General features: G+C 38.9%; 1 protein-coding gene across 8 annotated transcripts in view; it reads left to right on the top strand.

The window, feature by feature from the left end:
• The window catches only part of TNRC6B (trinucleotide repeat containing adaptor 6B), a 137,935-nt gene that overhangs the window by 108,941 nt on the left and 16,124 nt on the right, over positions 1–12,870 (top strand). For 7 of the 8 annotated variants that reach the window (XM_075704563.1, XM_075704553.1, XM_075704537.1 and 4 more), the window contains 3 exons: positions 976–1,050; positions 2,334–2,379; positions 9,839–9,987. In XM_075704563.1, coding sequence (XP_075560678.1) covers positions 976–1,050; positions 2,334–2,379; positions 9,839–9,987 — 270 coding nt within the window. Of the gene's footprint in view, positions 1–975; positions 1,051–2,333; positions 2,380–9,838; positions 9,988–11,162; positions 11,334–12,870 lie in introns of all 8 variants that reach the window. The other variant, XM_075704581.1, reaches the window with a different exon arrangement.

The following is a 12,870-nucleotide window of genomic DNA, read 5'->3' as shown; positions in this document are numbered from 1 at the left end:
CTCTTCTCTTGTTGACACATCTTTCTGTTAGGCTGATGCTGTTCTCCTTGCATAGCCTGCTGAAGTTGTGATTCCATAGTCCCTTTGGCACATCCACTTCTTATTTCTACTGACTGTTGGATTTAGGTCTGACTTGTGTTGGTTGTTATTGACCTTTGACCTCAAACAGGAGCAGGAGCTTGGCTATAGTCCTCAGTGAATTGCTTTCTGAGGCTTGTTTGTGTTAAAAAGTTCTGTAGTACAGTAACACTTGGTACTGTGTTAATATTAGAAGGACTATGCTTTGTCTACTTCTAATCAAATAGGTAGGGCAAACTCAAAAGGCAAGTGCAGAGCAGTTTCCTAGGACTTGGAAATACTGTTGTGACAAGGTATGGAGTTTTACAATTCCTATTTTGCAAAAATTATTTTAATGAAGTTTTTTCTCACTTAAAGTTTTATTTTAACCACCTAAGCAACTGTCCAAAATTTTTTCTTATCAATATCTTTTCTGTTGAACTGTGTTCAGTTTTGGGTTTGATCACCTGTAAATTACAGTAAGGCCAAATTGAGAGCCAGGTCAGCACAGTGCTGCCCGTGAAAGAGAAACCATACTAAAGGGAAGAAAGCCAAGGAAGAAACCTACCTCTGTATTTGGCAGATTAAAGAATGTACTAAACTGTAAGGGGGGGGGAATAACATTCACAAAGCTTTCCAGATTCCAGAATGAAACTGAAGGTGTGATAAACATTCTACGCAGCAACTGTTGGTATACCTAACAATGAACAATGTTATGAGATAGAAAAGAAAAAAGTATTTGGTAAATGTTTCCAACTTTGCAAAAACTTAAAGTAATTTGTTCAGGACAATAATTTCTCTGATACCAGCATTTTCACTTGACACTTGTGCACCTCAAGGATAAAACAGAATTTAAGAAACCAAGAAGTTGCTTACTATTTTTGTCTCTTTTTTTTTTTTTTTCTTCCCCCTCTTCAGTGCTCATTAAAAGGAGGAAATAGTGATTCGTGGATGAACCCTTTATCCAAACAGTTTTCAAATATGGGCTTGCTAGTAAGTAAATGTTTTTTAAAATGTAAAATCCAACTTTATAAAAAAGCAGTAAGCTTTAAATAAGTCAAAAGATAAGCTGTTTCGCAGTGTGTAACTACTTATTTATCTGCATTTGCTATGCTGGAATGTTTATTATAATACCTGTAATAGCTGGGTATTCAGCACTTCCTTGCTAGTCAGAATGGCTTCTCAGAAAAACGCAAGATCTACTCTGACTCTTCAAAGTTACTTTATGACAGCTGTTGTTCTGAGATTGCAGTTTCCTTGCAAGTAATAGGATTTGGGGTTTTTATTTTATTTCTTTTCATAACATGCTGTTTAGAGCGCTCAAGTAGAGGCCTCAGCTCCTGTCTGTAGTGTCAGACATCTGTGATTAGTCCAAGGCTATTCTTTCTGAATCTCAGCCACCAATCAGAAAAGGAGATTACGGTTCTGTGTCTGTCCTGGCTATTTATATTTTAAATACTGTGCAGCAGGGTCTTTTTAGATCAAAAAGGGCTCATTATTAACCAATACTTAAAGATTGATTGGTAAAGTGAATAAATAAATGGCACATCATGGAGAGAAAAGGCAGATCTTGTAAGGAAGTACCTTAAAAATAGTTACATACAAAATTTTTTTAAGAACTTCTGACAAGCTAATTTGTAAAACATTTTACAGAATATTGTGCCAGCTGTGAAACCGTGGTAGTACGTAATGCAGGCTAGCAAAAGATAATAATGCGGAGGTTCTGTGAGAAGCACAGGGCTGCACAAACTGTCACTGACATGACTAGGATTAGTTTGTAATGTCTGTTGGCTCCCAAGCCCAAATTCAGTCTGCTAGACCATAGATGCTTCTGAAAGCTATGGGAATACCCTGTCCCAGACTGCCAACTAATAACTTGGCAGCACATTTAAAGATTTGATGACTTGACAGGTCATGAGGATGAGCTATCATTTTGGCCGCTATTTTCAGTGTTTCATCTTTTGACTACTGGAACATGAGGACAGAGGTTCATTTCACAGAGCAGCTGTCTATCCATCTTTCTCTGTCTGTTGCATGTGTTCATGTGTCTGGTTTCATATTGGTAAATGTGCCACACACAGCATTAGGGGGTTGAGGTGAGGTGTGTCCAGGGTGACACCAGGAATCCTTGTATTTGATTTTAGTTTAAAATAAAGCTTCTGTTGGCACGAGTGTGTCCTTCCTTCATTCCACTTTTAACTATCAAGAGCTGCTTTCGGAAACATACCTCAGCATTTCATAGAAGTCAGAACTGATTTTTTTTTTTTTTTTTCCAGAGTCAAACTGAGGACATTCCAGGCAGTAAGATGGACTTGTCTGTAGGTGCGTATAGTTTAATTTAAATGCATTTGAAATGTGAGATCATGTGTGGTATTTTTTGTGGATGACATGCTGTACTTTGGAAAGGTTTGATCCTTACTTTTAGCACTCCTTGTAATAGAAAGATAGAATTATAGCATCTGATATCTTGGCTGTAGGCTTTGAATAGTTACACAGTTGATGCTGGTATGCAAGATTGGGATGTATACCTGTACAGAATGATGCTACAACTTGTGGAAGGGGCACCCTATAAGACTATTTTGATCTATGTATTTTGTATTCATTGCTGCTGTTTCAAGAAAGTGAAAGGTCCCTTTTCATTTGGTTGGAGAGGAGGACTGTTTTGGCTCTTGGCAGTAGGACATGCCAATTACCACAGCTCCATGGAGGTGATGTGAGGGAAAAGCCTATCTTCTATCATTGATTTCTTCAGGTGCTTGCCTCAGGCTATTACAAGGTACTGCTCAGTAGTACTAGATTTCTCAGTCTTGATAGCCTCATCACAAGTACTGCTCGGCTTAAAGGAGATGGGCTGTGTGGAAAATACTATCCGAAATGAGAGATGGGATTGACCACTTGGATTAATCCCATTTAATCACCTTGGAATTTGTCATGACTTTCTTCTTTGGTGAACTAAGTAGTGAACTCTCACAGAAATTTTTTTTGATCTTGAAATTAGATTTAGGTTTGAATTCTGTTCTCCAAATTGTCTCTATTCACTGTCATTGTCTTGCAATAGAAGTACCACACATTTCTGAAATCTTCTGCCATTTGAGCTGTTTTCCCTACAATATTCCTGAAGTACCTATTAAAAAGATGTGATTCAAATTTGCTGTTCTAGTTGTTTATTTGTTATCAAGTTTTTAAAGGCTTAGTAAGGCTAAAAACTTGTACAGGATGGTCTTTGATACTTAAAAATGGGAAGGGGGTTTCATTCCTGTTCTACAGACTACTTCTGTTCAATTTTGCATTCTTCAGAATCTGCAGAAGCAGAAATATCACCTTGTATCTCTGGCTACAAAGACAGATCTTCTAATCCACTTAAAGGGCATTGCCACTGTACAAAGCCAACAATAATATTGCAGAGATGTTCATCCTATTTCTCTGTCAGGAATGTCACAGAGGACTTGGGTTCCTCCCAGTTACCATGTCAAAAGCCAGAGATGTGGAATTCTTGTTCCAAAGGGTGATAGTCAAAGTAATAGTAGTATTCTAAGCTCTCATCTAGAACAGTGAACTTCATCTGTAAATGAAATACGCCCTGTGGGCTTCAGAGAAGTGCTCGTGTGGTGGTTCTGTGTCTGGAAGGGGTCCCTGTATCAGTGCAGATCAAGTTTGTTACGGAGGCGTGGGCACCATTGATTCTGTATCTCATGTGATTAGCACTGAGACCCGCAGTATGGCTGTTACACAGTAACTGTTTTACCTGTTTCATGTTTAAAAACGTTTCAGTTCCAAGCTGCTTATTTCCTGCTAGTTCTGCATAATAGCAAAAGTTTCTACCTCAGCTGAAACATGGATGCACACAGGCACAAAGTGCTGCTGAAGGGACAGAAGGGACTGTAGGAAGGGGAGGGCTGGCTGGAGGAGGTGACTCACTTCTGCTGGTGGTACTAAGTTTCCTGTGGGAGAATTCTATATTTCCTGTCAGTTGAAATAATTACTGATGATCCTCTGGTGGTATCTCTGAAGAACCACCTGCAAAAGTAGTTCTGTGTCAGGTCACAGTCTGTGGGATCTCTGGATCAACTAAAATTGGTGTTTATAAGTCAAGTGCAGTTAGTTTCAAAATATGTTCTGAAATTCATTGCTGTAAGTTAGAACAGTGTGGGGTCTGTGATACAAGTTGGCCATATCCAACATCAAGTATAGAATCTGTTTACTTCTGAGGTATTTCCTGCCAAAGAAGTTACAGTGTTCAGGTCTGTGACTGACTGTATGCTAAGCATTAAGTAATCTCACTTTCCAGCATCATGTACCTCTACCGTTTGGTGCATTGGATCCTGTATTTGTGGCAACTTTTCATTTGTTTCACTGCCTGGGGTTTTTGGGTTGGGGGTGGGTTGCATCTAAACATCAGGTAGTGACAGTAGGGAAGGACATAGTAGCAAGAGCTGTTTGTTCAACTCTCAGATAAATACCACCTTTGGTTCTATGTTTTTACAGATGCCAGGACAGCTGACTAGTCCGATGTTTCCCCCCCGACCCCTCAGAAATTTTTCCAGTAGTAGATACTGCTTTCCTCTAAAGTGTCTTCTGGCCTAGTGATACAAAGGCCATATGACTGAAATTGAATGTATACTGTGGGAGCTTCTGGTACCAGTGGAAAACTAGATAGCACAAGTTCAAACCCTGCAAATGCAAACAGTGTAAATACTCATTCTTGATTTGAATAGTAGATTTTAGGGACTACAGGAGGCAGTTCTTGTGAAACTGGCCATTGTGCTATAATTGCAGTTTTTGTGCCATACTGATTCTGCCATACCTGTTCTGTGCCTTTCTACTATTGCTGACCAAATTATTCCAAAATTATTCCTTGCAAGAAGTGTGCTCTGATGTTGACCCTCTTTGCACCAGTGTTGTCACCAGCTTTAGTAACTCCTCATATGCCACTGCTGTAGCATCACATGTGATGCTGTAGTCAGGATTTTCACAACCAAAAAACTTCTTTTATTGGGAGTATCCATTAATCTTTTTGGGTACTGAAGGTAGAGTTGTGGTAGTCAAGACTTACTTGCATCTAATATCAACTCCAGATTTCATATTCTAATGCAATCTGAATAGCTGCAGTGTGTCTCAGCTTAGAATCCATTACATTCTTAAAATGTGTGTCGTGCTTCGTAGAGGATTCAGTAGTTCATTTTTCCTAAAATTGCTTTCTTCCTCTGAATAGTTAAGGATCCCAATAAGAGATGTTGAAGCATGCATTTATATAGTACAAAACAGTTTTGGGGAAAGTAACAGAATTTTTGGATCTCTCCACTTTGGCCTCATACAGCCTCTCTGGAATTCAGGCTCTGATGGTATCATGCTTCTCTAAAGATCTTCTAGATAAGTCGTCATCTTGGATGTTCAGTTCTCATCTGCCTTCAGATGCTGCTGTTAAAGAACAAATCTAAGAATATACAAATGAAGAGGATGATAGCCTGGATTATGTTGATTATAGCTCTCTTAGTTCTTTATCTCTTATTTAAGCTTTTGGATCCTTTAGAACTTTCTGCTGTCAAGGACTTCAAGGCCATCAGACCTTCTGATGGCTGATGCTCAGAATATCCTGTGAAATTGTGCAGAAAGGTTGCATACTTAGTCTTGATATGTTGCACTTCTTTAAGTCTAGTGTGCCTGTTAATGGTGACATCCTTGATCCTAGGTTGAGGCAATTATTATAGTTTGTATTCCATTTCAAAGACTAAGGACATAACGTATCTTCCTGAGGCTTTTCTGTTACTTCTCTGCTTAGCAACACCGTTCTTGTTGCTTATGGCAGTTGTTTGTGGAAAACTATAAGCTGTATTGCTCAGCCTTTATCTACTTCTAAACTTTACAAGTTGGACCTACGTATGAGGTAGGCTTGTTCTTCAACTGGTTTTCAGTCAGGGTTACAACATACCAGGTTTTCCTATCTAGATAACTCACAGCATGGTATTTTCCCAGTTAATGGATAAATGCACATTGATCTCAGAGTTAAACCTGTGCTTGGAGACCACACATATCAAGAAAACTTTGGCTTTGGTATGCATGGAGCACCTTGGCTCTGATCATCACGCATTGTGAAATAGGTCCAGTTGTCAGTAAGTAATTCTTACTATGTTGGTCTCAGTCGTCTTGTTTGAAAAATGTGTTGCTTTTATTGCAAGATGCTGGAGTGACACTTTTATTTACTGACCAAGACAGAAAAGAGGTGGATCAATAGCATGCCTGAGGCAGATCTACTTGTTCTTTTTCTTATTTTTCTATCAAATCCCTTCAGTGGATAGCTTGGTTTACTTTGAAAATAGGATACAACTTTTTTCCATTGAAATCTCTCCTAGTACATAAGTCCTGAGGCATGAAGTTTGCTACAGTAAGTAGCTTGTCAAAACCACTTAATATTTTATCTTTTCCTTCCCTCTGTTTGACAACCACCTTGGTCTTGTTTTTTTTTAAATGTATTAGTTGCAACCTCTGCAGATCACTGAATTCTCAAATCACCTGTAAAGACTGGAAAATTCATTTCCAATTTCTGTTGATTCCAGTGCAATTCATGCAGCTGTCTATTGTAAATACGTTACAAAGCCGTAACCTGATTTAGCATTCAGGTGCAACACCTCAATATCTAAGCACATGTGCTTGCTCAGTAGGCTTGGATGGTGTATATTTATGGCAAAAGTATAAAACCAGTATCTTTTAAATGTTTTCAATTTTGTGGTCAAGCAGAAAACATTTCAAATGTTGCGGGTTTTTTTCCATTTGGGTTACCCCACTGGATGTACGTATTTTCACCATGTTGAGTCTCTTGTTTGCAAACCTTTTAGGTAACTTTGCTCAACAGCAGTTTCTGTCTCCTATCTCTCAGTACAGGATCACATTATATAATTTTGTTTGTGTAGAATTCAATTTCTAATCTTTTTTTTCTTTTAACCTGCATGCATGTGGTGGGGGAGATCTACTTCATAGGGGTTTTTTTCTCACTTGGGCGTGAATGTCATCTTTTAAGCTCTTGTTTCATTTTGCATTTTTCATGGTGTTTCTTACAGCTGTTAATAGTGGGAAAAATCTAAGAACTGTTGGAGTGTCTTCTTTTATGAAGATAGTTGGACTTTTAACCTGTTCTACATTTCTGCATGTAGAGGATTTGGGGCTTCATATTTATTCATGCACAAGTGTTCTTGCCTATTGCAGAGGGTAAAATTCAAACTTTTCAGATTTTAACAGTTGTCTTGTACTGTGTAAGGTAAAGCTAGTCTTCAGCCACCTGCATTATTTATAGCTTTTGTTGGCAAGTGCAAGAGACAGACTCACAGAACAGGTTTCAAGGTTGCATTAGAATTTTCTATGAATGGGATAAATGAATGCTATCATCTCTCTTAGCAAGGCCTTGTTTATACTGAAGTTTAAGCAGCTGCCTCAGCACTAAGTGGCATGCGTATCTATGCTTGAAGCCTTTAAATGTGCTATTTAATGCTCTACATGTTACTTCATAAGCCATTTTACAAGGCATCATTCAGTAATGTTCGAGGAGTTGATTGGATCATCAGGATAACTGAAGAGACAAAAGGGTGTTTCTGCAGCTTAGTCATTGTGTGTTGGCATTGACCCAGTTTCATTTCAGATAGTGATGCAACTCGTCTAGCTTTCGGTTTCTTTTCAAGCAACTAACGGACAGGGCTTCCTGTCTAGAATTGAAGCACACAGCCTTTTGGTAGTGCATTGTTGGCATTGTGTGTAGTATTTAGATGTAGATATTGACAGGATTGAGGTGTATGTGACTGCTTTTGCAGATCCACTTCTAGCTTTTTAGGATATGTTAGACAGGGATGAGCTCATCCAAGTCAGTATGACTCCAGTTACAAGCCAAGGTACGTAGGTGATTTGTAAAGTGGTTTTTTTGATACATGATGTTGAAGGCATCTGAGAGGATGAAGCTGGATCAACTTTGAAAGCTGTGCCAGCAAGAAAAACCTCTGTAACTAGTGGTTAATTTTATAGGTTCTTGGCCATAACATACCTATGAATATTAATAGTTTGTGATTGGACATTAAGAAGAGATGCTGGCTTTGAGAAGCTTTTTTGAGGAACAGATAAGTGTTTTGAAAGTATCAGAGTAATTAGCTGTCTGCTCTGTTTGATAAAGACTTAGTGTTTTGTCAGCGTGTCGTGGTTTAGCCCCAGCCAGCAACTAAGCACCACGCAGCCGCTCGCTCACTCCCCCTGCCCTGGTGGGATGGGGGAGAGAATTGGAGGAGGAAGAGTGAGAAACACTCCTGGGTTGAGATTAGAACAGTTTAGTAATTGAAATAAAGTAAAATAGTAATGATAATAATAGCAATATAATAATGATAATAATAATAATATACAAAGCAAGTGATGCACAATGCAATTGCTCACCACCTGCTGACCAATACCCATCCAGTTCCCGAGCAGCGATTGCTGCCCCCCAGCCAACTCCCCCCCAGCTTATATACTGAGCATGACATCGTATGGTATGGAATAGCCCTTTGGTCAGTTTGGATCAACTCTTCCGGCTGTGTCCCCCTCCCAGTTTCTTGTGCACCTGGCAGAGCATGGGAAGCTGAAAAGTCCTTGACTAGCGTAAGCAGTACTTAGCAACAACTAAACCATCAGTGTGTTATCAGCATTATTCTCATCCCACATCCAAAACACGGCACTATGCCCACTACTAGGAAGAAAATTAACTCTATCCCAGCTGAAACCAGGACACAGTGTTAGAGTAGCATATCTATCACCAGCTTTCTTTGGAAGTCATAGATTTTTGGTTAACTGTGGTGACAGGTTTTTTAAACTGTTCTTGGAGAGGCCATCTGTGCTACTAAATGAAATTATTTAAAACTAAAAATAGCAGTAAAGCTCATTTCTGTCATGTTGTCCATATTTTAAAAGGAAGATGTTTTACACCTACTTCAACATAACAATATGCATCTGATACCTTATAGGTGCCAAATTGTTCCTTGGCAGCAGTTCAGTGTGTAAGGTAGGAAACTTCCTTCAGTCAGCGCTTGGCTGATGATAAGCTTAGAGAAAAAGGATGTCTTCTTCACTGTGTATGTTACAGTTTGATCATGTGTTATTAACATCTCTTCCTTGTGTTCCACCAGATTACTCACTAAACAATGGTAGAAGACTGTAGGGGATGTTTGAAAAGTGTGTCTCTTGCTGGTTGTGTAATCATTGCATACAGGCTGGGGGAGATTGATTCCCTGTCTGGAAGTTACGCTATACCAGATGATCTGCGGTATTTAGGAGTTAAGTTCACATGGCTGTAGCAGAGTTGTGATCACGTTATGTGCGTGGTGTTACAGTTTGAGAAATTCTTTCTCAATGCCAAACCCAGTAAATGCTAAGTAGAATATATGGAGTACTTAAATAGTGGTGTCTTTATAGATACTGAATACCAATAAATAACAGTGTGAGTTTTGGAAGACATTGAGAATTACATATAAATGAATATCATTAGTTGAATTAGGCTGCTGTAGAAATGCATATGTTTATATCTGTACATAAATTATGAGAAATACTTCACATTAAACTCTCTAAATTGGCTTGTTCAGTCTTAAAAATGAAACTTCCTACTTTAATTTTTCAACACTTTTAATAGCAACTGTAGCTATACTAAATTGTAAGACAGACCTGATTTATACCCTGATCTTAAAGATACTTTTTTTGGCTGTGAACCTGCTGTCATGAAATGTGGTAGAGATTATTGGCACTAATTTCGTCTTCATTCCTCTGGTTTTTTTTACAGGTGGTCTCCCAGATAAGAAGTTTGAGGTAGATAAACGAGCCATGAATCTCGGGGATTTTAATGACATGATGAGAAAGGATCGATCTGGGTTCCGTCCACCTAATTCCAAAGACATGGGAACCACAGATAGTGGGCCTTATTTTGAGAAGGTGAGAGAAACATCTTTAGATAAATTAATATCAACCTCTGTATTCGAGGTCCCAGTTTCTACCATATTCCTCTGGAAGTGCTAAAAATTCAGTAACCTTGGACAAACTCAATAATAAAAGGTGTGGGGGAGTTATGTATGTAGAATGAATGTGTATATAAAACAGAGGTGTCAGAGGTGCATAGACAAACTAAACTTTCAGGGGAGAATGAGGCTTTTTATTCTAGAACAGACTGCTCTTAATATGGACAGAAATTCCCTTGTTTATCTTGGAAGGGTAAACTACTGGTAGCAATAAAATTCATTATAGGTTTCATCACAATGATTCTTTTGGCTACTGACTCCAGTCATACTGAAAAAAACTGGTTTAGATCTAAGTAAACATAAGTAATCACAGTCTTCCAAATTTTTTCTGCTTTCATGTCTGTCGTTTATTGGAAACACCCTTTCTAAATTCCGCAACCCCTTATGCTGTATGTCCGTGTACTGTAAGCTTCTGTATGACATCTGTTTCTCTGTGACATCTGTTGTATGTTATGGTAGTGTTTCTTTGATATTCTTGCCTGTTTTAACTAGAAGCTTTCACTGTTATTATCAGACATTAATTGCTTCACATTATGAATTGGAGAGCGTCCAATAGATTCAGAATGCTGTAGGGTTTTTTTTAATACAGTTAAGTTTATCACATGTAAAATGGAAAAGAAATTTGGTTTAAAAATTCTGAAGGCATGTTACTGTCAATGAATTTTTTAACTCCTCCATTTTGGTATAACAGGCCAAAAAACAGTTTTGTCAACTCCCTCTGGTGGCCTAATTAATAAATACCACTAGCAGAGCTAATGCATTCCTAATAAATTATGTTCGTAGGTGTGTGCTAACATTAGGAATTCATTCAAGGTTGGTTTGTTTCTGTAGGGGTAATAGCCACTGTCAGAAACAAACTTCACAGGAGTTCAAAATGTATTTTTAAAAAGAAACCTTTAGGAATTTATTGATCATCTCCTTGGACCAAAGTCTTAATTGTCAAGTGAACATTTGAGTCAGAAGTTTTGTCCTTGTAATTGCTATTACAACTTAACTTTGCTTCTTCCTAGTCACTCACCATCCCTCTTTCTCTCCTCTTGCGTTCTGTTGCTTCACTAACCAACTCCTGCTGTTGGCTAACTGCTGCTTCAGCTGACTTTGCCTTTCTCCAATCAAGATGGGTGCCTTGGGGATGAGGCTCCCTGCTCTCCCTTCTCCCCTTCTCCCAGCTACAAGCTGTCTCCCTCTGGTTCCACACTATCCAACGTCGGCCTTGGGGCAATCGGCTCAGGGCTCAGTCCCCAAAACTTCGCTGCTAGACAAGTAAGCAGGCCACCTTATAAGATGCATTGTTATAAGGCTGCAACCTGAGCTTAATCCTGGTTAGTTGGTTGCTTGCATTTGTTTTCCTACTAAATAAATTAATATTGTTAATGGAAATTTCAGCTATATCAGGCCACTGAGAATCAATCCACTTTGGTTCCTATCATCAAAATGTACTCCATCTGTTTTTGTTGGCCTCTTACTTCCTGAGTCGCAGTGCAGCAGCAGATAGATGTGCTTTTCAGAAGTCGTGAAGTCATTGGCAAACTTTGTATTTTAACTGCAGTTTTAAAACCCAGTTAGAGGCTGTTGATTTGCCCCACCACCCCTGACACTGAGTTTTTCCAGACTCCACCTGATGATCTTGTATGTAGAAATGTGCCTTTAAAAAATTGCAATCATTTTGCATTGTGCCTGTTCCCCTCTCCCCTTCCCTACAGCCCAAAGAAAGGATTGATTTAGCAGCCTTTAAAAACTCTTGAAGTAGCAATATTTTTGTTCTGTATACAGGAGAATGGTGGGGAAGAAATGAAGTCGGTAACTGCAGTTTGGAAGAATTTCTGGCAATTTATGATTTGCATTATGCTAGAAGAAAATGTTGCAGGAATACTAGGAATTGAAAGAATAGCAACTAAGTATTGCAACTGGACTAGCTTATATAGTCACATGCCTAACATGACGGTGTTTCTTTGTGTTGTCTTTCTGTTTCTATGTGACACAATCAGTGTTGAACATCAGATTAAGTCCAAAATTTGCAGGCATGTTCTTGGATTCGGTGTGCAGAACTCTGTTGAGCTTTAGGGGGGGCTGAAAGTGTAGCTGCAGCTTCAAGCCTCTCAAAAATGTTAATGTGTAGTTGACCCCAGTCAGTTCTTTCCAGAACAAAAACTCTTTGGTCTCTTGGGGGTTTTTGTTTATCCTTCTATGTGATTAGTATGACATCTTGAGTTGCTTCTGAAAGAGAAGATAGATTAAGGAGGTGAAATGTGATGTAGGTGAATGAGGCAATCCATAATGTGGCCAGTATAGAAGCAGGATGCGAGTCTTCTGTTTTAGCAGAAGGATAGTGGAGGATACACAGTATTATGGTAGAATGGAGGCAGGGTTTATAAAATCTTGGTATATAAGGGAAGGAAAGGTTTTGGAGAAGGCCTGCACAATCTCAGTTTGGAAGAACAATGAATCTATGTTGAGTACAGCGGTGCTGGCATGGAGAGGGAGAACAGAGAATGATGGCTGAGGGACGGAAAATGTGTTGTTTAGAACCCCAGGTATCTGAGGATCACAGACATCCTGATATACAGCAGAAGATGGGAAGTTTGGAGGGCCTTGAAAATGAAAGGACAAAATCATAGCACATAAGGACCTTTTGGAGTATGAGCTTCGGCTTTTAGAAGCAACAGCATGTGACTGTTAGTGTGGGAGACTGTCCATAACATTTCCTGTGGCTTTTGTTGAAAGATGTTACAAATAAAGACAGTCTGCCCAGAGGCTGAAATAGTGAGACATAATCACAAATTTTCTTTGTTCTTTTCGT

This window comes from Pelecanus crispus, chromosome 1 (genome assembly GCF_030463565.1).
Source record: "Pelecanus crispus isolate bPelCri1 chromosome 1, bPelCri1.pri, whole genome shotgun sequence".
In the NCBI taxonomy this organism is placed as follows: Eukaryota; Metazoa; Chordata; class Aves; order Pelecaniformes; family Pelecanidae; genus Pelecanus; species Pelecanus crispus.
This window is presented reverse-complemented; position numbering and strand designations above follow the sequence as displayed.